The 25415-nt window shown below is 36.9% G+C and overlaps 1 protein-coding gene across 4 annotated transcripts in view; it reads left to right on the plus strand.

The window, feature by feature from the left end:
* Positions 1-5338: 5338 nt before the first annotated feature.
* impact (impact RWD domain protein) overlaps positions 5339-25415 on the plus strand; it is a 76980-nt gene continuing 56903 nt past the window's right edge. For 3 of the 4 annotated variants that reach the window (XM_059022084.1, XM_059022087.1, XM_059022085.1), the window contains exons 1-6: positions 5339-5585; positions 10071-10199; positions 10680-10732; positions 16164-16259; positions 18766-18828; positions 20278-20363. In XM_059022084.1, the coding sequence (XP_058878067.1) occupies positions 5535-5585; positions 10071-10199; positions 10680-10732; positions 16164-16259; positions 18766-18828; positions 20278-20363 (478 nt within the window). In that variant the 5' untranslated portion in view covers positions 5339-5534. The remainder of the gene's footprint in view (positions 5586-10070; positions 10200-10679; positions 10733-16163; positions 16260-18765; positions 18829-20277; positions 20364-25415) is intronic. The other variant, XM_059022086.1, reaches the window with a different exon arrangement.

Consider the following 25415-nt stretch of genomic DNA (forward strand, 5'->3'; position numbering starts at 1 on the left):
AAAAAGTAAAAGGCAACAAAAATAAAGCAAATTTATAGAACTTACATTATAATTTTAGTAAGATTTGGAATGACAGGAATACAGAAAGAAATGTAATCATGTATTGTTTCAAATTATAGTAGATTTTAATAGAAATGTAATGGTAAGATACAGAGGAAATGGAACATATTATTATTATTTAGTTATTTATCCAAGATGACTTACAGTGTTTTTTTAAACATTAAAATACAATATACTATATATGCACACACAACATTACACAGTATAACAACACATTATGAAGTTACAATTAATTTCTTTAGACAACAGTATTAAGAACAGTAAATGGAAAATTGAAAATGTGTACAATATTTTAAAACTGATTTTATTAGAAAATTGCAAAATATAAAGTGATCAGACGAATTCAAAATATAACTTTTTTCACCAAGAAAGCAACAATATATTCAAAATTTCATCATGCCCAGTGTTAAACATGGTTGAGGTAGTGTGATGGCATGGGCTTGCTTTTCTTCCTCAGGCACTGGTGACCTTTGTATTGTAGAAGGATCAATGAATGCTGCAAACTATCGATCGCCCAGAGGTACAGCATCTGAATACTTTTATAGTATGTGGACACAGCTAATCAGCAATCAAACAATTAACTCTGGTCACATTACACACGCGTTTGGCAGGGACGGATTTTAACCCCATCTCTGCCAAATGCAGTCAAAACAAACACCATTCACATACATTATTACATTAATATACAAAGATTATTTATATATTATTTACAGCGGCAGGGCTTCATCCTTGCCACAGCATGTTATTTTGGCTTTATTATAAAGCAGAATATTTGCTTTAATTTATATATTTCAATAGAACAATTACAGAAATCACTTTCTTTGTGTTTTTTCTTTTACACTTGGTGAGTCAACATTTAGCTGTTAAATCTGGGAATCTAACAAATCTGTGAAAAAAATATATGAAATTTAAATCAGATTTTTACACGTGGCCAGTCAACATTTAGCTGACAGATAAATCCAAAATAAATCTTGAGGTTAGCAATTAAAATAAATAAATAAATAATCTGGGAAAATAAATCTAGGTTTTGCCAAAATAAATATTTATTTTGCAAGCTAAATCTGAAGCTAACATGCAAATGATATCCGCCCATCTGACCAACCCACTGTTAAATCTGATTAGCTTGCAAAGCATTTATTTAGCAAAACTCAGATTTCCCCAGATTTAATTTAATTAGTTTATCTTCAAAATAAAGTAGATTGCAGAGTGGCACAAGCAGGTATTCACAGGCTATGCTGTGAAATATACACACACACACCCTTCTTTTTCTGCATATTAGCACACATTGTGAGGGCTTTGTCACCTCAAGCTGGGTGTGATGTTGAAGGTTAAGCAGTTGTCTTGCGAATAGAGTATGGTGCATAGTGGCATGTACAGTACTATTAAGTGCTATTTAGTGTGAAAATTAGAGCATTTATTTTGAATTGTAAGAAAAAAGGCCTTGTTTGATAGTAGATATTTAATTAAAGGAGGCTGTGTGGTCCAGTGGTTAAAGAAAGGGGCTTGTAACCAGGAGGTCCCCAGTTCAAATCCCACCTCACCCACTGACTCATTGTGTGACCCTGAGCAAGTCACTTGTGCTCAGTCTTTCGGGTGAGACGTAATTATAAGTGACTCTGCAGCTAATGCATAGTTCACACACCCTAGTCTCTGTACGTCTAAATAAACAAATAATAATAAAAAGTCACATGTTTTGAACTAAGCAACAAATACATTATGTGAAATATACTCATTTATAATAAACATTTAAAGGTACAAAATCGGATATTATTCAATCGGATATTAAATACGACTATCGAATTCACAAGTATTGTATGCGTTTATTACCTACAGTCAATCCACTCTCAATAAGAAAACTTCCATACATGTTGTGTTTGTTTGACAATTGTATAATAAAGTATAAATACTGAAAGCTGGAAGCTTAAAACTAGCTAAATCCGTTCCTATTTGCTGCTGCAGTCAGTGTTGTTTCTGCAAACTGTAAATCCGACACTAAGGGAATGAAGTAGCCAAGATATTTTAATCATGCTCAGTACTGCATTAAAAAAAAGAATTATAATATTAACTTTGGCCTTTCTTTAAATTTCGATGAACATGACATAAGCTTATCCAAAGAAAACCCAGATGAAACTGTAGAAACAGAAATGCAAGCAAGGTGTAAGTTTCACCGGCTGCATTTGTGTTTTTAACAAATGCAGTAAATAAACTAAGTAGCCTACAAATCCTGGACCAAACCATTTCAAAACACCAGAGGAGAGGATTAATATTACAGTAATGAAAAATATATATTTTTCACTTAAAATATATTCATAATAAAATCTTTCTTTTTGTGATTTATAATAATTTAGCATGCTGTGTGAAGGGTGTTTCTTATTGTACATTAGAAGAGATTTCGCACAGATGGCGAAGCCAAAACCTCAAACTGCACAAGATGACATCACGACAAAAAAAAATTCTTGCCTTTTCAGAATTGCCAGAAAGAAAATCACACTTGCTTGAAAACTGTTTCTGTATTATTACATTTTATATTTTGCTTATACATATGCTATGTACAGTATCTATATTTGTTAGTTGTTATTGTTTCTTAATTTACTGTATAAGTGCAACATTTTCTTAATATTTGTCTTCTTAATACTGTATTGTATACACATTACTTGAAAAAAATATATACAGTACTAAATAATTTATTTTGCAAATACAGTTTTGTGCTTTTTTTCTACAAAAATTACCAAATTAAATGTATTTGTGTATCTAATAAATCCCCACTTTTGCATTGATATTATATTGGATTGTTGGATATATATATATATACAGTGTATATATATATAGATATATATATATTGATAGTGTGATACCTTATTGGGTTCATAATTCTCTGTGGTGAAACTTTACAGAATGGAGTCCCCACTTAGATAGTATTGAGTGACACAAGTCCCCACTTGGATAGCGCAGAACGATGCTCACACACCAGTGTGTGTAGGTGTAGTATAAGAGCGTGTTGTCAATGACGGGTATGAAGGAAAATTGATAAGTAGATTAATAATTATTTTGTATTAGAAGTATTAGTGCTATACCTTATTGGGTTCATAGTTCCCTGTGCAGTGGAATGGAGTCCCCACTTAGATAGTACTGAGAGACACAAGTCCCCACTTGGATAGCGCAGAACGATGCTCACACTGTTTTTTATATTAAATGTATATCTTTCAGGTTTCAAAATATGAATTTCTTTCTCCATTTTGATTTTTTTTGTATATAGAGACTTATAATTAAATGAATGTATTTTAAAATGATATGTTATGTAAATATTAGAATTTAGATATTAAATATGATATTTATATATTGATATTTAGTATGATAAAAATTAGCAGTTAATTAAAATCTTTCATCGAAATAATCTTATGGTTATAATTAGTTTAACTGAAACAGTATTGAAACTGTGTTTTCCATATAACTGATATTTTTTTAATTCACAAATTGTCTTAATTATTTAAATCTCAGAATCATTTACAAGCATACTGTAATCTAGAGCAAATAGTTATAATTTAGAGTTGTCAATAACGGATATGAATGAAAAGTGATAAGTAGATTAATAATTATTAATACTGAGATAGTTTGGAGTCGCCACTTGGGTAGTGTGAAATGATGCTCACACATCATTTGTTTATTTAGCAGAAGCCTTTATTCAAGGCGACTTACAGAGACTAGGGTGTGTGAACTATGCATCAGCTGCAGAGTCACTTACAATTACATCTCACCCGAAAGACAGAGCACAAAGAGGTTAAGTGACTTGCTCAGGGTCACACGATGAGTCAGTGGCTGAGGTGGGATTTGAACCGGGGACCTTCTGGTTACAAGCCCTTTTCTTTAACCACTGGACCACACAGCTTCCTGCAATATAAGTACACTATGCCAGTACATTGTAGGTAACTGGTATACAATAGTTATAGTAATTAGGCTGCTAACTGCTTTCAGTTTTCTATCAGTATTAAACGTCACCAGGTTCATAATCCTTTATATAAATACCCCCCCCCCCCACATTATAGTTCCCACTTAGATAGTATTGAGCAAAACAAGTCCCCACTTGCATAGTACAGAATGATGCTCACACTGAAATACAAATTTCTTTCTGCATTTATATATTTTTTTGTATATAGTGACATATAAATTAATGTATTTTAAAAGTATATGTCAGGTAAATATTATAATGTAGACATTAAATATTATATCATATTTATATATTGATATGTAGTATAATAAAAATATTTGCAGAGTTAATTAGAATTAAGTAGAAATAATCTTATGGTTATAATTAGTTTAGCTAAAAATTACAAATTAGCTTTTTAAAACATTCTCATAATCATTTGCAAAGATTCTGTAATCTAGAGTAAAGAATTAGAACTTCAGAACTACTAAATGCTGAATTGTAAGAAGAGGAAGATGAATCTGCAACATGTCTGTAATGGTTGTGAACAGCAGGACTCAAGAGTGGCTGCGGCTCAGACAAAGTCCTACTGCAGGCTGTGCAGGATCCCACTTTATAGCGTAAACGTGGTTTAAGTCCCCACTTGGTGGTTTATTTTTTAAATATATTTTTAGGGTTACCATGTGGCTGCAGATTAACCGGACGCTGTGAGACAGAACGGGATTTCAAACTTGCCCCTAAATTGAAATGAAGGTGTAAATGAACCATCCTTAGCTACAATTAATAATGGTGCTTAAATACCCGCATGCGCGTCAAATAATTGTATTATACCAAGAATGAATTGCAGCCAGTCGCTATTTTTTCTGTTTCTTAAAATTCAATCGCCCATATTATTCTGCAAATACAATCGCATCATCATCTCGTTGCTCTATCGATAGATTAGCTATTCGTTCATTAAGATCTGATCAGAAGCAGCTGATCAGTGTGAATTGTTTGCTGCGCCCAAGCAATTCCACCACAGCAGGATTAATCTCAGCAAAGGTGGAGCTCATTTATACGTGAATTACTTTCAATTTAGAGGGAATTTTGAAATTCCGGTCTGTCTCAAAGCGTCCGTTTAATCTGGAGCCATATGGTAAACCTAATATTTTTTCTAATTTAAACAAATATTATCAATGTTGAGCTTAAAACATAATTTTCTATATATATATTTGGTTTTAAAAAAACGTTTGGAAGTCATGGTGCCCACTTAGCTGGTGGGGAGACCTCACTTGGTAGCATAGACGTGTGTGTGTATCTCATTTGGCATTTTCCCAGTGTCAAGCCGTCAAGCGTGGTGCTCCGGAAGCATTTCAGCTCTGACGTGCATGCACATGAGTGAGCAAACGTTGTAGTCGCTTACAATGTAAAATGTTTACTGAAGGACCTAGTTGACAGTTCCATAACTAATTTGCCTAACTGTTTTGCTGCTGTATTGTGCTGCATTATTGTGGAGTTTTGAGTCAGTGCTTTTCAATTCCTGTACGCTGTGGAAAATAATTAAATTGATTGAATGGCGACCACTCCTGATACTGGTTTAGAAGAAGAAAACCTCCACAATCAAGTAGGTTGCGAAAATATAAACTGAATATATAGGTTTCGGTATTTTTTTTGCACATAACCCTTCTTGTAAACAAACACCAATCCTAAATACCACAAATTACGTGCTGTTGTATTACTTTTTGGCTACTGAAGAAATTCTGCATAGTTTAATTTTTAAAAAGTATTTTGAAGTGTTGAAAGAAAAGATATTCGAAAACAATCTGGAAAAAAATAATATACTTAAATACATAAATTGCGCACTAAAGGTACTACGTATAGTACTGTACGTTGGAAATCCCAACACTGGCCAGCATTCTGAAAAGGTCGTTTTTTTTTCTGGTACCCAATTGCTCCTGCTGAACCAAGAGACTTACTTCTGGTTGAAAGCTGGTTTAACAGTGGCTGTATAGTCCCTTTTACAGTAAAGGCCAACTGTTTAAACACCTAAACAAGTGTAAATGTGCATATTTCTTGTTGGTATGTAATATAAGGATAACACAGTATCTGTTCTGATTCCCAACTTCCAACTAGAATTTTCAGCAGGGAATGTACACTTTACAAAAGTGTTATTTTTTAAATTCATGTTTAAATTCCATTGTAAAATACAAAATAATCTTAGATTTATTTTTGCTACCCTAGACACATTAATTACCCGCCCCCCGCCTTAATAGTCCCACCCTTAACATTGGTTCATTTCTTAGCTGCAATGACTTTCTAAACTTTAAAAAATAAAATAATTACTGGACATCAGAAAGCAGATCACACAGACTCTATCAAAGAGGATTCTAGCACATAATAAAATGGGTATTTTAAATACTCTATCCTGATTGGTCAAAACAGGTCACATGGGGGGGTTGCTATTACAGCATATCACCATGGGTCGGCACTTTTTTCAAAAACGGGCATATCACTGGCAGATATCCATACGCCACTGGAATTTAAAAACAAAAACGGTAGACATATTGGAATTTATCACAATAAACATGACAGACAAGATTTATGTAAATGTTGAACTTTTGGGTAAACGAAGTGTACATGAGATATTGAATGAATATACAATATACAATATAGTATATCTCCAATTTACCATTCTTAGATAAGGTTCTAGTAAGAGTTTTTGCAAATCAATTACACAAATGTATAATTCTTAACGTAATGGTGTATCTGAGACGTTTCAGTGTGGAGTCTGTGTTGCACATAGCACCGAGACGGCTCTTGTCAGAGTTGTAAATGATCTGCTGATAAGTTCTGACTTGGGCTTTCTATCAGTTTTAATTTTCTTAGATCTAAGTGCTGCCTTTGATACTGAAGACCACTCTATCTTATTGAATTGTCTTGAAAACACAGTAAGACTGTCTGTCCATGTCCTATCCTGGCTCAAGTCTTATCTTACCGATAGATTTCAGTTTGTCTCTCTTGGGGAGGCAAAATCTGGAAGGTCTGAAGTCTGTGGTGTTCCACAGGGCTCTATTCTAGGTCCTTTGTTGTTTTCATTATATATAAGAACATAAGAACGTTTACAAACGAGAGGAGGCCATTCGGCCAATCTTGCTCGTTTTGGTTGTTAGTAGTTTATTGATCCCAGAATCTCATCAAGCAGCTTCTTGAAGGATCCCAGGGTGTCAGCTTCAACAACATTACTGGGGAGTTGGTTCCAGACCCTCACAATTCTCTGTGTAAAAAAGTGCCTCCTATTTTCTCTTCTGAATGCCCCTTTATCTAATCTCCATTTGTGACCCCTGGTCCTTGTTTCTTTTTTCAGGTCGAAAAGTCCCCTGGGTCGACATTGTCAATACTTTTTAGAATTTTGAATGCTTGAATCAGATCACAGCATAGTCTACTTTGTTCAAGACTGAACAGATTCAGTTATTTTAGCCTGTCTGCATACGGCATGCCTTTTAAACCCAGGATAATTCTGGTTGCTCTTCTTTGCACTCTTTCTAGAGCAGCAATATCCTTTTTGTAATGAGGTGACCAGAACTGAACAGAATATTCTAGATGAGGTCTTACTAATGCATTGTAAAGTTTTAACATTACTTCCCTTGATTTAAATTCAACACTTTTCTCAATATATCCAAGCATCTTGTTGGCCTTTTTTATAGCTTCCCCACATTGTCTAGATGAAGCCATTTCTGAGTCAACATAAACTCCTAGGTCTTTTTCATAGATTCCTTCTTCAATTTCAGTATCTCCCATGATATTTATAATGCACATTTGTATTGCCTGCGTGCAGTACCTTACACTTTTCTCTATTAAATGTAATTTGCCATGTGTCTGTCCAGTTCTGAATGCTGTCTAGATCATTTTGAATGACCTTTGCTACTGCAACAGTGTTTGCCACTCCTCCTATTTTTGTGTCGTCTGCAAATGTAACAAGTTTGCTTACTATACCAGAATCTAAATCATTAATGTAGATTAGGAATAGCAGAGGACCTAATACTGATCCCTGTGGTACACCACTGGTTACCTCGCTCCATTTTGAGGTTTCTCCTCTATTCAGTACTTTCTGTTTGCTACCATTACGTGATATTATCCATACACACGGAGTGAACTTCCATTGCTATGCAGATGATACCCAGCTATATCTGTCCCTAAAGCCAGGAAATACTTCTGCTGGGGAGTTACTTGCTGCTTGACTTGAAGACATCAAGTGCTGGATGTCTCAGAATTATTGAATGCTAAATTCAGATAAAACAGAAGTTATGCTAGTGGACTCTCAGAACCAACTAAAATAGATTTGCTGTTAACCTATAAAGCTCTAAATGGATTAGCGCCTAGTTATTTGCAGGAGTTACTGACCCCATATGATCCAAATCACACTCTTAGATCATAGGATGCGGGACTACTGGTTATTCCTAGGGTCAACAAAATTAATACGGGATAAAGGGCTTTTTCATGCAGAGCCCCTAAATTATGGAATGCCCTCTCTTCTTTTGTCAGGGAAGCTGGGACTGTTACAGTTTCTAAGTCAAGACTGAAAACATACTTTTATAAAATGGCATTCTTATCTTAGTGGGGTTTAGTGTAACTTTCAAATTTCTGCATTTTAACATTATTATTTGTATATACAGTTTTTAAAATATGCTATTTAAAACGTAGCAGTTGTGTGTGTGACATGCTTGATAAATGTAAATGCTTTTTTTAATGTACTGTAGAGTGCTTTGTGATACTTTTGTATGAAAATTAATGTATAATGTGATATCTTGTAACAATTGTAAGTCGCCCTGGATAAGGGTGTCTGCTAAGAAATAAAATGTAATAAATGAATAATATTAATTTCCCATCAACTTGAGTAACCATCATTATTTATAGTAATCTGTATAAAAAAACAAAACAAAACTTACATATATATTATCTGTTTATAACACGGCTTGGAAAAATAACACCCTCTGATTGGTTAAACAGCATCACATGACCGTGTGTATATATAGCGCATATTATTATTATTATTTATTTCTTAGCAGACGCCCTTATCCAGGGCGACTTACAATTGTTACAAGATATGACATTATTTTTACATACAAGTACCCATTTATACAGTTGGGTTTTTACTGGAGCAATCTAGGTAAAGTACCTTGCTCAAGGGTACAGCAGCAGTGTCCCCACGTGGGATTGAACCCACAACCCTCCGGTCAAGAGTCCAGAGCCTTAACCACTGCTCCACACTGCTGCCACATGGCTTGCATACTACGCACCACTACATTCTAAATTCCATGGCAAACTGCCATTTTATTTGTTATTAGTTACAAAACCACTTTTAGAAGAAAACTAAGATTGAAAAAACACTAAAAAAACGACAGCATGGGCTTTTAATGTACTTAAAGAAAAAAAAAATGGACATTCATTTTAAGGAAATAAGTCCAAAAAACCTCAACAACATTAAAGAGAATTTTATGCGAGTGCAAGAAGTTCAGCTGGTGACCAGTATTCAGTCTCCAGTTTTATAACGCTGACAGCTGGACTAACTAAATAGATATTTTAGACATGCAATTTATTTTTAATACGTGAACAATAAATTAAATTAAAGTAAATTAAATATGTGACTATATTACCCTGCGGATTTATACACAATATATGTTTCTGGTTTTTGTCAATTAAAATAATTAAAAAACATTTTAAATTATTTGAATTCCCCCAAATGACTGGTAGCCGTGTTATAAGCAGTATAAACCACTTTGGGCCGTGTGGTTCTAATGTTATATATATATATATATATATATATATATATATATATATATATATATATATATATATATATATATATATATATATATAATATATACTGATATCCACCCCAGTGACCTTTCTGGGTGCTCTGACCTTGACTGGGGGGAAATCACCTTACATTTCTGTATAATGAAACAGTATAGCTGATCTAAATGTGATATTGTCATGCAAAATTTGGTCACCCATGAAATTTGGCCTCTCCGGAAGAAATTCGTGATATCATCATTGTCAGTCTACTACATATAGTATGATTATGTCTTTTTTCCCCCTTTTTGTTTAGATTGACGAGATTGAAGCACTTTCCTCTATATATGGAGATGAGTGGTGTGTCATTGATGAGGCTTCAAGAATCTTTTGTATTAAAATCTCAGATGACCTCGATCAACCAAAATGGACTCTTTGCTTGCAGGTGTTGTTCAGTGTCATTAATAAGAATTAAAATGATCTATTTGCCTCAGCACAGGAAGACCATTATAGTAAAGTACATGATGTGCATTAGCCACACTAATGGCAATTTGAAAACATTTTGAAATAGGTCCAAAACTGAATTGGGATACTGTCAGGCCAATTAAAAATGTGGGTGGCCAGAAATTGATCTCTCCAACTCACTCAATACGGAGTAAGCAATCTAATGAACGACCAGTACAAAGCATAGTTGTTTAAACCTCAGATTGATTCAAAAAGTACAGTAGGTAGAACAGAGAGCTGTAAATTGATTTTACTATCGGAAGTTAAGGTAGGTTAATTCATTTTAAATGTAATTTTATCTACAACACATTGCATATAGGTAGTTTTTGACTGTTATGTCAGTTGAAAGCACCACTTTTGAAATCCACTGCTTTCAAAAGCATTATTGTGGTAATAATTTGAAATATTATTTCTTTGACAGGTCATTCTGCCATCAGAGTACCCAACATCAGCTCCACCTATCTATCAGCTGAAGTAAGTCATTTTTTAAAAAAAACATGATCAGTTGTTTTGTTTTTTTTTTAAATTGAGATCTTAATCTCTAATATTTTGACAGCAGTATTGTGACCCATATCCTAATGTACAGGATGGGTGGATTGCGGTATCTGCTAGTTTGCTGGTCATGCATAACTGCTACCTAAAGTCAGTACTATAGTGTTCTTAAATGTATATTGGTATTGTACATTTGGCAATAAGGTGGAGCAAAGCTTACAAACAAGACACAACATATGGAAACTGTGTATTATATTATTTAGTGTTGGGACAAATATCTGAATATTCGAACAAATATTTTTCGACATGTATTCGGATACAAAAATCAGATGTTTGTTTTCGCTACAAATGACAAAAATACCAGAATTTGCACGACAGTTTCAAAAAATGTCAAATGAAAAAGAGCTCAGTGTGATATGTGAGATTAATATATATATATATATATATATATATATATATATATATATATATATATATATATACATAAAACACAGAATCAACACAGCAGCTCTTGAGCCTCTATTTAAAAGTTTTAGACAGCAAAAAATAAACAAACCAGATTATGCAGACGCATAGTGATCTCTATAGAAAGCTATCTGGGACAAAAATGCGTTGTGCTGCTTTAGAGCGAGCCAGAATGTCATGGAACAGAAAAAAGGCAGGCACGTCATTCTGAAATGCCTCGCTTAAACAGTACCAAACTTCCTGAAAATGTTGTGTAGTGATTTTTATATAGACTATATATATTATATATATATTTTGTTGCTACTTTCTGTTATGTGGAATGTAATAAACGATAATCAAAACCAGACCTTCACTTTACAACGGCATATCCATGTTTGTTTTATTTGAAGAGTTTAAAGTTAAATTTCAGTTTTCGTTTGCTTGTTCAGCTACCAAAAGGCACAAGTAAACCTCAGGGGTTTCGCTGTCGCTCGTCACTCTCGTAATTTGCGAATGTTTTTTGAAAGTGACGACAAAACAAATTGTGGAATCGTCACTAGTGACGAACGTTTCTGTTTGTACTATAAAAAAATCCCTTTTGTTAAAATCGCACATGACGTCTCTTTCTTCAAAAGAAGGGATCGCTAAACCATCAGCGCCTCACCCTCTCGATTCATTGACTCTGCAACGTTCTCATCCCGTGGTAGATGATGTAAATGCAGTCAGCCAATCAGCGCCTCAGTTTAATGTCGCGTGTCAGTTACCATGGTAACCCAGACCGCTTTATGAGGCTGTGCTCGGTGCTGCTGTAGCTTTCAGCCTCACATTATTCTTTGCAACCTGACAGATTCTGCTGCTGCGCTTTCATGATTACAGAGAGTTCTGCTCAAACCTTTGCATCCGCAGTGTTCGCGCCATTGCGCCAATGCCCCGCTGAAATAAAAAATGTCCTGCTGAAATTCTCTTAACGCGCCCGTGTGTCCCCCTTCCCTGACCAGACGCAATCAATACCGATACGCAGTAAATGAATGCATTTTGTATTACCATGACATGTCTGACGATCTTTTTACTTGTTTGTTTACACTTGCGTTTTCATAATTAAACTCCCGTGTTTTTATTCTCCAGTCCAGTAGAATGCGCTCACACACCCTCCCTGGTTACAGTCAGTTTCACAGTAAAGCTTGGACGACAACATCAGGCTTGTTGACAACATAGCCCGGCGCAAATATAACCTTGTATCCCTGTTATACCCGACCATTACCTCTGGAAGAATGACAGTGACTGCTGAAATATAGGTTATTATAGTTGTGCTTAAAAATACTGTGTGCAGAAGATTTGTGAACCGAAAACGCATCAACTAAAAAAAAAAAAGCTGACGGTAAAGTTATAAAATATGTGAAATGTATCTTTTCTATGACCAAAAATGCTAAAATTCAGGGCCAAAATTATTCTGTATGTGTTAAGCACCAACTGTCTCTTGACCATTTCGCCAGTAGGCCTATCGAGCCTGATAAAACGGCACCTTATATATGCCTACAATACATCTTGCATTGAGAAAACACCACTGGAATCGGAATAAAGGAAATTATTATGTAATATACAGTTCACGTGCAGCATGGTTTTGGTAAGTAGCATTTTCAAAACCATACCATTATGTGCAATATTAAAATAAGTTAAAAACCTAACAAATCCACAAAACCAAAGAAATACATAGTGTATATTTGACATTTTATTTGTAGTGTTCTGTGTAACACGCCTATCGTTTAACCTGAAGCAGATATACGCGTTTATCATATTATCAACAACACCAACGTGTGTTGTAAAAATAAAGCAACAATTGTTTTGAAAACTGTCCAAAATATTTACTTGGTGGCCAAGAATGAAAAATGTCAATCAACGTTTAGTCGCTAACACCAGACTGATGTGCTGTGACAGAGCGTTCAGTGCACACACGACTAATTTACATAGTAAATGTGTACATTTTAAATAAGCCCTGTTGTTTAAATGTAATATAAACAGTTGGGCAGATACTAAAAGCCTAGTCTTTAACTCATTTTATTTCCTGTGTGCGTTCATGCCTGCAAGTCGATATTTATTTGTTTCAATGACTCGATTAAAGTTTATTGTAACTTAAGTATTATTGGTTAATTTCAAAATACAGAATGTATGGCCAGTCAGAAACCGCAGTATTGTAATGCGGTCTAGTTTGACATGCCGTTACGTCTGGTGTGAGCGTAGTAAGAGTTTTTAGCTTTCAATCCAGTGAAAAAATGTGGATTGTTTGCTCAATACCAGTACATTACTAGCAAAGGGCGATTAAGACGAAATACCATCAAGATTAAAAACGCCAAAATTGTCTTGCGACTGAAGCTCTCTCTAATTTCCCTGCCATCATCAGTGATTTGTGTGGTAACAAGCAGGGATACTAGGTAAGCATTTTATTATAATTTTTTAATTAGCATCAGTACTGTACGTTTTAGTCACCAATAATTTAAAAATGCCAGTAATATGTTTTCGTATTGAGGTCAGCTGTAGAGGTGCATGGATAGTGAACTTTTCTTTGCCTTCTTTTCTATAACTTTATCATCAATATAAATACATGATTGCGGTAAACTTGTGCGCGCGAATTAAAAAACAAAACTGTTAGCCAATACTGTAAAATGTCGCAGAAGAAAATCCACTTGTTTTTTCAGCAAGAGTGAAATAGAACAAACAGAACAACAAGTTGTAGAAAATGAAGACTTGGATTCGGAACACCAGAAAAAAAAGAACAAACTAAGCTCACATGCGTCAGATAAAAGAAAAAGAAAACAAGCAGCAAAGTTTCAGCCTTATTGCAAAACTCTGTTTCCATGGGTTGTATATAATATTCTAACAAGGTTTTTTTTTTCTTTTTATTGTAAAAAGACATACATGGTATAAGTAATTCATAATGCATTCTGTGTCTGTATGTAGCTTTTCAGGGCAAAAAAATCTGGTTCTTGAGTTTTAATGTTCTAAAACTTTACAGCTGTAAATTACCAATTTATTTAAACTGTAGAGCATTATTAAAATGGTTTAATTAAATAATTGTTTTGGTCAATACAGTGATTTAAGGTATAACATAAAAAAACAGGATTCATAACACCCTTGAAGACTTGAGCTGTGCGCCAGTAGTGACTACTGAATATCTGGAGTGACTAATGTTTTTAGAAAGTATTAGTCACTAGTGACTACAAAAATTTAGAACCCAGGGGAAACCCTGCTCATGTTATTACTGTACTTTATGAATAGGTGTCTGTGGCCACTGTTTACTGTGAAGAAACGGCAATGGCAAAAAATGAAAAAAAGAACAAATAAATAAAATGTGCTCTATGCTTTATGTACTATTTATTTCTGGAATAAACAAAACAATGTTTTAACTTGAACTGCTATTTGGCATCCTTTGTTTTGTAGTTAATTCACTGGGGTAAAGTAAGTCCTACACAACTTATTCTTTACTGCTAGGATATTTTTCTATTTTAACGTGTTACATATTGTAAGGTCCTGCTGTAAAATAAAGGCACTCACATGGCCACGCCCCCTGCCCCTGCTGCTATGCTGTCTCTGCCTGCGTTCACAGCAATATAATGACTTTCATAGGCGCCGCATATAAGAAAATAAATTGCCCAAACTCTCACAAGAAATTGTTCTGACCAACACAAAAAATTGGTCAAGTGCACAAAGCAGCATATTTATCCTTTTCCTACTGACCTCACCTTGGTTTTGGGGATTGCCGTGTCGACCAAAGCCTGGATTTTGGTGACAATGGGTTTCACCCTTCCATTCCCCATTAAGAATCCGAAATATTGTGTCTCTGTTTTGGCAAACGCACATTTTCCCAAGTTAGCTGTCAGCTGCGCTACCCTTAGAGAATGAAGGACAGCCGTAACCCTAGCCAAATGCTCTCGCCAGGTGGAGCTGTAAATAACCACATTATCAATATACGCTGCTGCATATTCATGATGTCGGTGTAAGACCTGGTCCATTAGTCTCTGAAAGGCAGCGGGCGCACCATGTAGCCCAAATGGCATGGTTTTAAAATGAAACAGCCCTTCAGGAGTTGAAAATCTGGTTTTCTTTCTAGAGCTGCAGGTTAAGGGATCTGCCAGTATCCCTTTGTCAGGTCCAGAGTGGAGATAAACTTCGCCGTTCCCAGTCTATCTAGAAGCTCGTCGACCCGAGGCATGGTGTTCGCATCGAACTTGGTAATAGCGTTTACCTTACGGAAATCAACGCAGAAGTGGTTGGTGCCATCCTTTTTGGCCACTATCACAATTGGACTGCACCACACGCTTGTGGAAGGTTCAATCACCCCAAGTTCGAGCACCTCCCATACCTCTGCTAACGCAACTTTGTTGACTTTCTGGGATCCGGTAAGGTCTCTCTTATACTCTGACACCTGATGGAGAGATAATGTCATATTCAACAAGGTTAGTTCTACCGGGCAAGTCAGAAAAAAACATTGCTGAACTCCTCAATAAGCTTACACAGCTCTCGTTGCTGATCTGGAAACAACTCTTCCCCCAACAAAATAACTTTAGTACTAGAGGTCTCTAGACGGGGGCCTAAATCATCCACTACTTCGCCCGGGGCTATAAATAAGGCCTCCCTTGCCTGCCAGGGCTTTAATAAATTCACATGATAAATTTCACATTCCTCGGGCTGTCTAATTTCATAATTCACCTTTCATATAGCCTGAATCACTTCATATGGCCCCTGCGATTTAGCACATAATTTTGATTCTGAAGAGGGAAGAAATGACATTACCTTCTCTCCTGGTCGAAAGGTTCGAATTAGTGCATTTTTATTGTAATGCTGCTGTTGCCGGTGCTGAGCTGATTTAAGGTTTTCCTGGGCCAAACGACCTACCAAATCCAGGCGATCTCTTAGTAGGAGCACATGCTGCACTACATTTTTGGATGAGCCTTTCCTCCCACCCCTCTCTTAGCAGATTGAGGATGCCGCGAGGCTGTCGGCCGTACAAGAGCTCGAAGGGGGAGAACCCTGTTGAACTCTGCGGCACCACTCTCACTGCAAAAAGGAGGTAGGGAAGAAGCGATGCACAATGTTTTTGCTTATGGTTTACAAAATGTCTCAGCATCTGCTTTAGGGTCTGATTAAAACGTTCCACCAAACCATCTACCTGTGGATGATAAACAGATGTCCTGATGGGACGTATTTTTAATATTTTATACACTTGCTGTAGCGTGTTAGACAGAACGTTGGTTCCATGATCAGTCAAAATCTCCTTGGGGATCCCTACTCTAGCCATAATCTCCACAAATTCTGTGGCTATCGCAGCAGCATTGGTGGACCTCAATGGCACTGCTTCCGGGTATCACGTTGCATAATCTACCACCACTAATATATGCGTATACCCGGAATCAGAAGGTAGCAAAGGGCACACTATGTCCATTGCAATGTGTTCAAAGGAGGTGGAAATAATCGGCAGTGGGACCAAAGGGGTGGGGCGCACTCGAACCGGCTCTGCTCGCTGGCAGTCTGGGCATGTGGCTACATATTTCGACACATCTTTATGAAGTCCTACCCAATAAAATCGAGCCAATATTCGCTCCCTTGTCTTGTCAGCTCCGAGATGCCCCGCAAAAGAGATCATGCGCCAGCCTCATGACCTTGGTCATGACCTCGCTGTCCTGTGCTCGTGCTCTTTACCCTATACAGTAATTGCCCCTTGATAATGATTTAATTGTCCCAGTGCTGTCAACATCCTTACCTTTAATAGACCGGACCTGTCCCCAAGTGTGCACTAGTGAGGGGACGTTGTGTTGTCCCCACACTATGTCCGCACTTGAGTGCCATATGTCCGGTATATTGAGAAGGGAAAATATTACCAATCAATTCCCTTTTTTTTTTTCTCTGCCACCTTTACGTCTGTGGCTGAGACAGCCATTAATTGCATTAATTATTTAGATTTTGGCCAGTCTCGGCTCAGAATAACTGGGTGTGGTAGCTTTTCCGCCACCCCTACTACCAGGTGACGTTTTATCGGTCCATCTGATAAGTATACTTTTAGTGTGGGGTATGCCGCCGTGTCTCCATCGATACAGGAGATGACCACCTGACCTTGTGGCCGCCACGACACACTGCCAAGAGAGCTGTCCGAATTAAGGTCTGCTCACACCCTGTGTCCACTAATGCATGGGTTTTCACATTCCCTAAAACCACATCAACCATACAAGGCCTCTCCTGACCATTTTCCCCTCGCTTACCTATATCTGGTGCCCAATTGCACGCCGCCACGTCACACTCCATTGCAGCGGGGCATGACCTGGCCAGGTGCCCTGGTTGGTTGCACCTAAAACAAGTAGGGGGGGGCAGAGGGAACATTGTTTAAGTATCTGTCCTGTTGCTGCTATGGCAATGGGGCAGGGGCAGCATCTCTACCCCATTGGGGTCGGCGGTCTGGTAGGTCTCGATGGTATGGGTGTTGATGGTGTGTGTTGTTGGTAGTGGGAGAGAGAGAGGAGGTGGTGGTGGGCAGCTCCGGTTGGCGGGAGCAGTGAGGATGCCGGTCCGGGCGGAGACCAGGGAGTCTTTGAAGTCCTCGGCTAATTTCACGGCTTCTTCCAAGGTGTCGGGGTTGTAGCGCCGTATCCACACTTGAGTGTCAGCGCTGACCACATGGCAAAACTGCTCCACCACTATCGCCTCCCCCATTTGCAGATTGGTCTTCTTGGTGGGGGTCAGCCAGTGTACCATGTGGTCACACAACCTTTGCATGACCACCCTGGGGCGTGTATCCCCTGAACCGTACCCGGTGAGTCTCGGAGGTGATATTGAGGCGACGGAGGATTACCAGCCTTACCAGGTCGTAATCGGCGGCTTCAAATTAGAGACAAACAAAACACTCACGGTACGATATATATATATATATATATATATATATATATATATATATATATATATATATATATATATAAACACTGGTCCTTATGGGTCGTTCCATAACCGTAAATGAAGGAACAGATCACATTGCTCCGTCGCCTATGTGTACCGTCACTCATGACCCCTTGGTAAACGATTGCAGCCGCTCTTCCAATCCGCGGCTGCCAGATCGTTTCCCTTCCGGGTCGGTGAGTTAGTGCACCGAAGCTCCACCCCCTTTCTAGATGATCAACTTCCTTTTAACCCTGGGGATGAATTGTCAGGCCATCCATTCCAGGGTACTCTTTTCCCTTTACTTAGTGCCCTCATGGGTAGGGAGGGAGATTTACCACCAAGAATCATTCTATTTCTGTCACACACGGATATGAAATTCAACATCTAACAGTGCATGTGCTTTTCCTTAGTTCACTTCTGTCTGCTAAGATACTGAAAAGAAGGGGTGGTCTTTTTAATGTTTTAAAGAATGGCAGTATTTAGCTCCACCATTTAAATCAATTGAATACACACAATGGATTCTTTAATACTCTGAACAATGAAAGAAACACATTGTGAATGTAGCTGGTTGCTTAAGTGTTCATGCACTGCATACATTGTGTATAAATAAAATCATGGTCAACCTTCTTGTTAATCTCTTTGTGTTCCAGTGCTCCCTGGCTCAGAGGTCCAGAACGAATGGAACTATCTAATAGACTTGAAGAAAGTTATGCGTAAGTGATACTGTATGATGTTTTTGAGAGATCTAAAAACCCTGGGTAAGCTGTTTACACAAGAGAGCTCTAGAATGAGTCATCTGCTGTTTATTTGCCTGTGGCTCTGTCTCGTGTGGTGGACTGTTAGGTAGTGTAGAATCAAGCCAATTGACAAGGAACAGAAAGAAGCAGGCACCGCTAAATTCACTTTATTCAACTTATCTTTTGAATTACTTCTAACAGTACTCAACTCTGACAAGTACTTTTACAAATATACAATACACAAAATTGCAAAGAGAACTGTGGAAAAATTGCTTCCCTTGAAGTCAGAACTCAGACCTTGGTAAAGGTACTTTTTGTATCGACAGCTATAAATAAGGTATAGAAAGGATGCCACTAAATTCCTTTTGAACAAACCTTAGACATGTAGGTAAGTTCCTTTCTGTCACTCAAACACTACAAGAGACATACAATATTTGATGATTAGTGTGTACCTACTGTACCGCAGTTGGGCAGAAAATATGAATGTTTCACAAAATATTTAGTCTGTCCAGTAAATCTTATTTAATAAAAAAAAAAAAAGTAAAGAAAGAATATATTCCGACTTGATAATTAGATAAATAGAAATATGAACAATCACATAAACAGAAAAATAAAAAGGTGCATATGAGTGAATGAAGTCTGGTGCAAATGGGCTAATTTCCAAATACCATTTTAATTTGAAATCCCAGTCCGATCAAAACAAATTAAAGGAAAACTGCACAATGAGTAATTGGCACCGCCTGCCATAGTACCAATAGTGACCAGTGGAGCACAAATAGTGTCTCAGAAATGGTTGAGTTCCAACTGAATGAGTCCTACTTTCTGAAAATAAGGAATTTAAGACCTGAACCAGGAATAATGATATGTAAATCTAGCCCTGTGTGGTGAAAGCCTACAATTATGTCAACTTGTATAGTTTCCTAAATGAACCCTCTTATGAATGTGCATTTCTGGGGATGAATTTATTAAGAACATAAGAACATAAGAAAGTTTACAAACGAGACGAGGCCATTCAGCCCATGTTGCTCGTTTGGTTGTTAGTAGCTTATTGATCCCAGAATCTCATCAAGCAGCTTCTTGAAGGATCCCAGGGTGTCAGCTTCAACAACATTACTGGGGAAATAATAACAATTAAAAAAAAACTCCATCATTTAATAATAAATTGAGATATAAGAATTGTGACATACCACATTTTGGTGAATAAAGAGATCTGTTCATAAAGCACCAGTGTCCATCTTAATGCATTGCAGCTCTGTGCATTTACCATTGGGAACATATTTTGTAGGTATTCCCTGTATATTGTTTTCATTATAATACAACTTCACCTTAGGAATAAATGTGTGTGCTGTTGAAACTAGGTATGGTTTCTAATTAGTGCATAGAAAAGGTACAGTATGTATTTTATGATTGTAATGCTTTTAACAGGCAGAATATTGGGGAGAGCATTCTTTATCTGTGGGTGGAGACAATCCGAGAATTCCTTGTGGAGAAATCACATTCTGCTGACTCAGGTAAGGTTGAAAGTATTTAACTGTACCCTAGCCTGTAGATCATTTAGATAAATTCAGTATTCCTTTTAGATTAGCCCCTATAGTCTGCACTAGCCCCTGAGACCACTGGATGTAGCATAATAAGTTACAAAAGTGCTAAAAGTGACCTGCTTTACTATGTAAAGGCAATTTTTAGAATACTTTTTAATTTTAACAGGGGGTGGGGTAGGGCAGGGGTAAATGTATTATGCTCTCCACTCTGACCTAATAAGGAAGAATCATAGTGTAAGAAGGGGAGGGGATGATAATCAATTGTTGTAAACTTTTGGCTGTCTGTCACATTTTAGATATAGTTACAGACAGAAATGCACTGTTAGGTGTTTGATTTTCATAATCTTGATAAAGATATTTTAATTATCTCCTTGTATTTAGATTGTGATGATTTGATGTTTAAACCGATTGATTGATCAGATCATTTGAACCATCAATTAATCACTTATGGAACTGTAATACAGTAATAGCCTACCCCTACAACATGTTGTGAATTGAGAGCCTTTAAGTTCTAAAATATCTGAGCAAAAAAACAGCTGTTTTAAAAATGCATTTTTGATTTTAAACTTAATTTTAAGTGCTAATTCCATCAAAAATAATGATTTTGATTACTACTGGTGTTTATTGTGTTGAATGTCTGATGTCTTTGTTCGTGTTGGGTTGCAGTGCCATTAAACTCCACTAGGTGGAAGCATACGCACATATATTTTAGATTACTGAAAACCTTGTCTTTCTCTTTCATTATACAGTATTAGCTTCTTACAGTAGTAAAACATGCAGCTTGCTGTTTTATAGAAACTGTCTGGGCTTTCTTCTCTTTTTTGTAGTTTGGTTGAGGAGAATGATCTGTATCTGCTTATATTTTCACTTCAAATAAATTGTAAAATTGCACCTTACAGAACAATTAGTGTTGTGCTATTGTTATTTCCTTTACCTACTGTTGTTACACAATCCCATTACAGGTGAGGTCCAGTGAACATTAACTGTGCCACATTGTTGTTAATGTATGAATAGATCAATGATACATTTTTTATATCGTGTTTATAAACCATTTGATTTGATGTGGCATATACCCCTTAGAATATGCTTTTGGCAATGCTTTATTTTTGCTCACAAAAACTACCATTTCTAGCCTGTCCTAGATCTTTATACAGGTCTGCAGTGTTGAAAAAGTTGATAAGTTTATATGTGAAAAATGCTGTGTTGCAGATTAATGGATACCTCAGTTTATTTTTTTTCTATAGCATTTTATTTAATATCCACACAGTCACATCACATTGTACAAAGCGAGCAGCAAGAGGCAAGCCAGCCTTCCATTTTGTATGCTTGTTCACCTGAAATACCAGTAAGAAGCCAAGCTTGCTTTTTTTACTTTACTTTCAGCTGCTTCCTTTGTGTAAGGAAACATGGGATAGGAGACAAATTACAGTACTCAGGTCCCAAAACACCACATCATTAGAGACAGTCAGAGTATGGGGTATAATTGAGCTATAGTGTGTTTCTAAATGAAAATAATTTAGAGACACCTATATTACCAGACAAAACAAAACAATGTCTCCAAGACCCAAGGTCAGCTCACATCCAAGACTAGGTCCTAGTCATCTAAAAAAAGAACAATAAATCAGTTGCTCATATATCAGACCAAAATATATTAGTGTCATGTAAAAGTGAGAGATCTAAGTAAAAATGGAGCTAAAAAATAACAAATAAGCTGCATTTTAAACGGCATCTAAAGTTCATGCTGTTGTATAAAAATACAAACCTTTTGCTCTACAAAAATCGGGACCTCTTCAAAGAAACGCCAGATGAAACAATACATTTCACTGATAAAGATGACTAGTCCAATACTAATTACCAGAAGAAATTACAATTGACAAAGTAGTATTGATGGTGCAGGATCGACATGTGGACAACCGTGAGATCTAAATGCTGATGGGTCTAAACCAGAGCTTCTCAAACTCGGTCCTGGGGACCCCCTGTGTCTGCTGGTTTTCATTCCAACCGAGATCTCAGTTACTTAACTATAGCCTTAATTGGACAAATAATTGGCTTAATTAGACCTTTTTACTTGTTTTCAGCTCTTAAACAGTTGCATACCGTAGTTCAAGTTACTTATATAATGTTAAGGCTAACTTGAAATCTGCAACTGTTTAAGAGCTGAAAACAAGTTAAAAGGTCTAATTAAGCAAATTATTAGTTAAATTAAGTGTCTAGTTAAGTAATTGAGAGCTCGGTTGGAATGAAAACCAGCATACACAGGGGGTCCCCTGGACTGAGTTAGAGAAGCCCTGGTCTAAACAGTGGTACAATTTATACACTGCAGGAAAGTTTCTTCGTGGTATTTCTGTTTTTAAAAGTATGTAAAATGTCACATAGGGCCTAATTTTTGCATCAATAGAACAGATGTATATAGTGAAGCATAGCCTTTTATTTTTCAATACCTTCATTTCAGAGGTCCCTAAAATCGGGCAGAAATAGAATGGTTTTAAAAAAGAACAATATACAGGTAGTCTTTTAAAGGCATTGAATTTTTTCTTACTTTTGAGCACGTCCTATTTCAGATCTAAATCAATATAATATTGAAAGCTTTGTAATCTTCAGAGGTTATTTCTTCATATTTCTGTATTCACTTTCCCATAACAAGTAATTTCTTACTGTCATACTCAGGAGGCGCTTTATATGAGGTAACATTGCTGCATGGCATATGAAGAAGAAAATAAAATAATACAGCTGTACTAGGAGCAAGCTGTAAAACACAACAGACCTGCAGGATTCAGATATTCTCTATCTATAGGCCTGGTTAAAGTGGTCTGTGAGCCCCAGTTGCTAGATAGGGCGTTTAAAAGTTATGATGTATTTTGTCACGTAATGCATGTCTCCATATGAGTTGTTAGTGGACATTAATTTCCCACGTCCCCTTATGTACTGTTGTTGTGATTGCATAGAAACAATCTTTTTGTGACGCAGAACCTACACCTCCTGGAGATACAGTACTGCATGCAAACTGAATGGTAGGCCTTTTACACTGCTCAGCCGTCCTTGCTAATTTTGAGCCTAAGCAGAGAGTTTTTCAGACAAAACTTATGACACTCTTTAGCAAAAGTTATTGACAGTCTAAGAATATGGGGATATCAAAAGATGTCTGTCCGGGTCCTGAGAGGCTCACCTGGTAAAAGCACAGTCTCTTGGTGTGCAGGGTGAGTCATACAGCGCAGTGAGAAGATGCCTTCGCTGGGGATTCCGAAGGAAGCTGGCTCGCTAGTGGGATCGGAGGACCCCCACTGACCCTTAAGTTCTCCTGAGCTATATGAAGAATTGCTGTGGTAAAGGAAAAAATGATTTGACATTCCAAATTGGGGAGCAAATCAGTGGTAAAATAATTGGGCACACTAAATAAAAACAAAATAAATAGAAATATGTATGCATATCTGTGTTTATGCATGCAAATATGTCACATTTATAATTTTACTTGAATCTAGAAAACAGCATAACTTGGTGTCACGGATAGCTTGGTGGTGACGTCAGACCAGGAAGTAAGCAGACAACAGTACTGTGGGATGAAGCGCTGATGCGCGTTTATTATAAATAAACCATAATAAGTCATTTAAATTAAAATACCTTTAATGTTTTATGACTACTACCAGGTCAATACAAGACTTACCTTTTTTTTTTTTTTTGGTTGGATTGTTTAGACAGACTAAACACTTCTTAACAAACAAGTACAGTGCTGGTCGAAATCCATCATGGGTAGCAATTGCATGTTATATTTTCTCAGTTCTTACTTGTCTCGTTCCTCCTCTGAACACCCAACCAAGACTGCTGTGCCTGAGCTTGATTGCTTGTCAATCATTCAATTCGGGCTCAGGCACATTCTACCTGTGAAGTGATTTTGCAGGGAAGGCAGTTAACCCTTCCCTGCCGACCTAAAACAACAGTGCACAAATACATACTGTAACGTTGAGTGAAAATCAGGAGCCAGACGGCTGCAGCAAGATGTTGTTCGCTAAACAGCAGACTCTATTCAGCAAAAATTACTAGTTGTAGAAGTAATTTCTGAATTTCTTTTTGCTTCTGTAAGTGGTCCAAAATGGCTCAGAATGCACCTGACCCCCAGCCAAAAGATTAGTTTTGTCCCAGGAGTTTCAGTCAAAATGATTATTGTCCACTTTCAACCATGTATGGGGGAATGTGTCTGTCAGTCACAATTGCAATTAGCCTTGTGTGAAGTGGATGGTGAACGTGGTGTATTCACAGCATTGACAGGGGATGTATGTTATGGTAATATATTTGTTGATCGTATTCTTACTTGACTTAGAAATTCAAAGGGAGCCAGTGCTCTCTACACAGTATACAGTATATACCGTATTCCTTTGAATTTATGATGCCCACAAATTTAAGACGCAGCCCAAATTTCCCACCCTAAATTTTTGGAAAAAAATAAAACATAAAATAAATATGCATATACAAAGATACAACATCAATCACGCATATGGAGGGGGTTTGCCTCCGTTTGCTATTACACAGAGCATTACAGGTATGTGCTGCTTCTCATTTCCAGTCCTGATTACTCACACCTGTTTTTCTCCCAGTTTGTGAACTGTGGTATTGCTTGGCATGTCGATAAATATGGGGGTCTGATCAGCATTTCTGATCTGTCCAAGCTGGTACTGTTAGAAACGCTGAAATTGTAAAAACTTCTCTTCGAATTCTAAAGGAAGATAATGACGCTTCTTTGAAAATGGTTGTGTGTATGTTGAGATCGGGCAGTAATGTTTTGGTTCATCTTTTCTTTTTGTTGGCGATTTTAATACACGCATCACTATACTGTACTTGAATTTAATAAGCAGGCTATTTTTGAGAAAAAAAAGTGGTTTAAAAAGTGCATCTTAAATTCGAAGGAATACGGTATACAGTATATTCATGCTTCATTGTACAATCATAAGCTTATTGTCTAGTGCAAAGAATAAGTGGCTTTCCAGTGCAATACAGGGTTATTTATATTGCAAAGATGCTCATTCCTTA

The sequence above is a fragment of the Acipenser ruthenus genome, chromosome 4 (genome assembly GCF_902713425.1).
Source record: "Acipenser ruthenus chromosome 4, fAciRut3.2 maternal haplotype, whole genome shotgun sequence".
NCBI lineage: Eukaryota > Metazoa > Chordata > Actinopteri > Acipenseriformes > Acipenseridae > Acipenser > Acipenser ruthenus.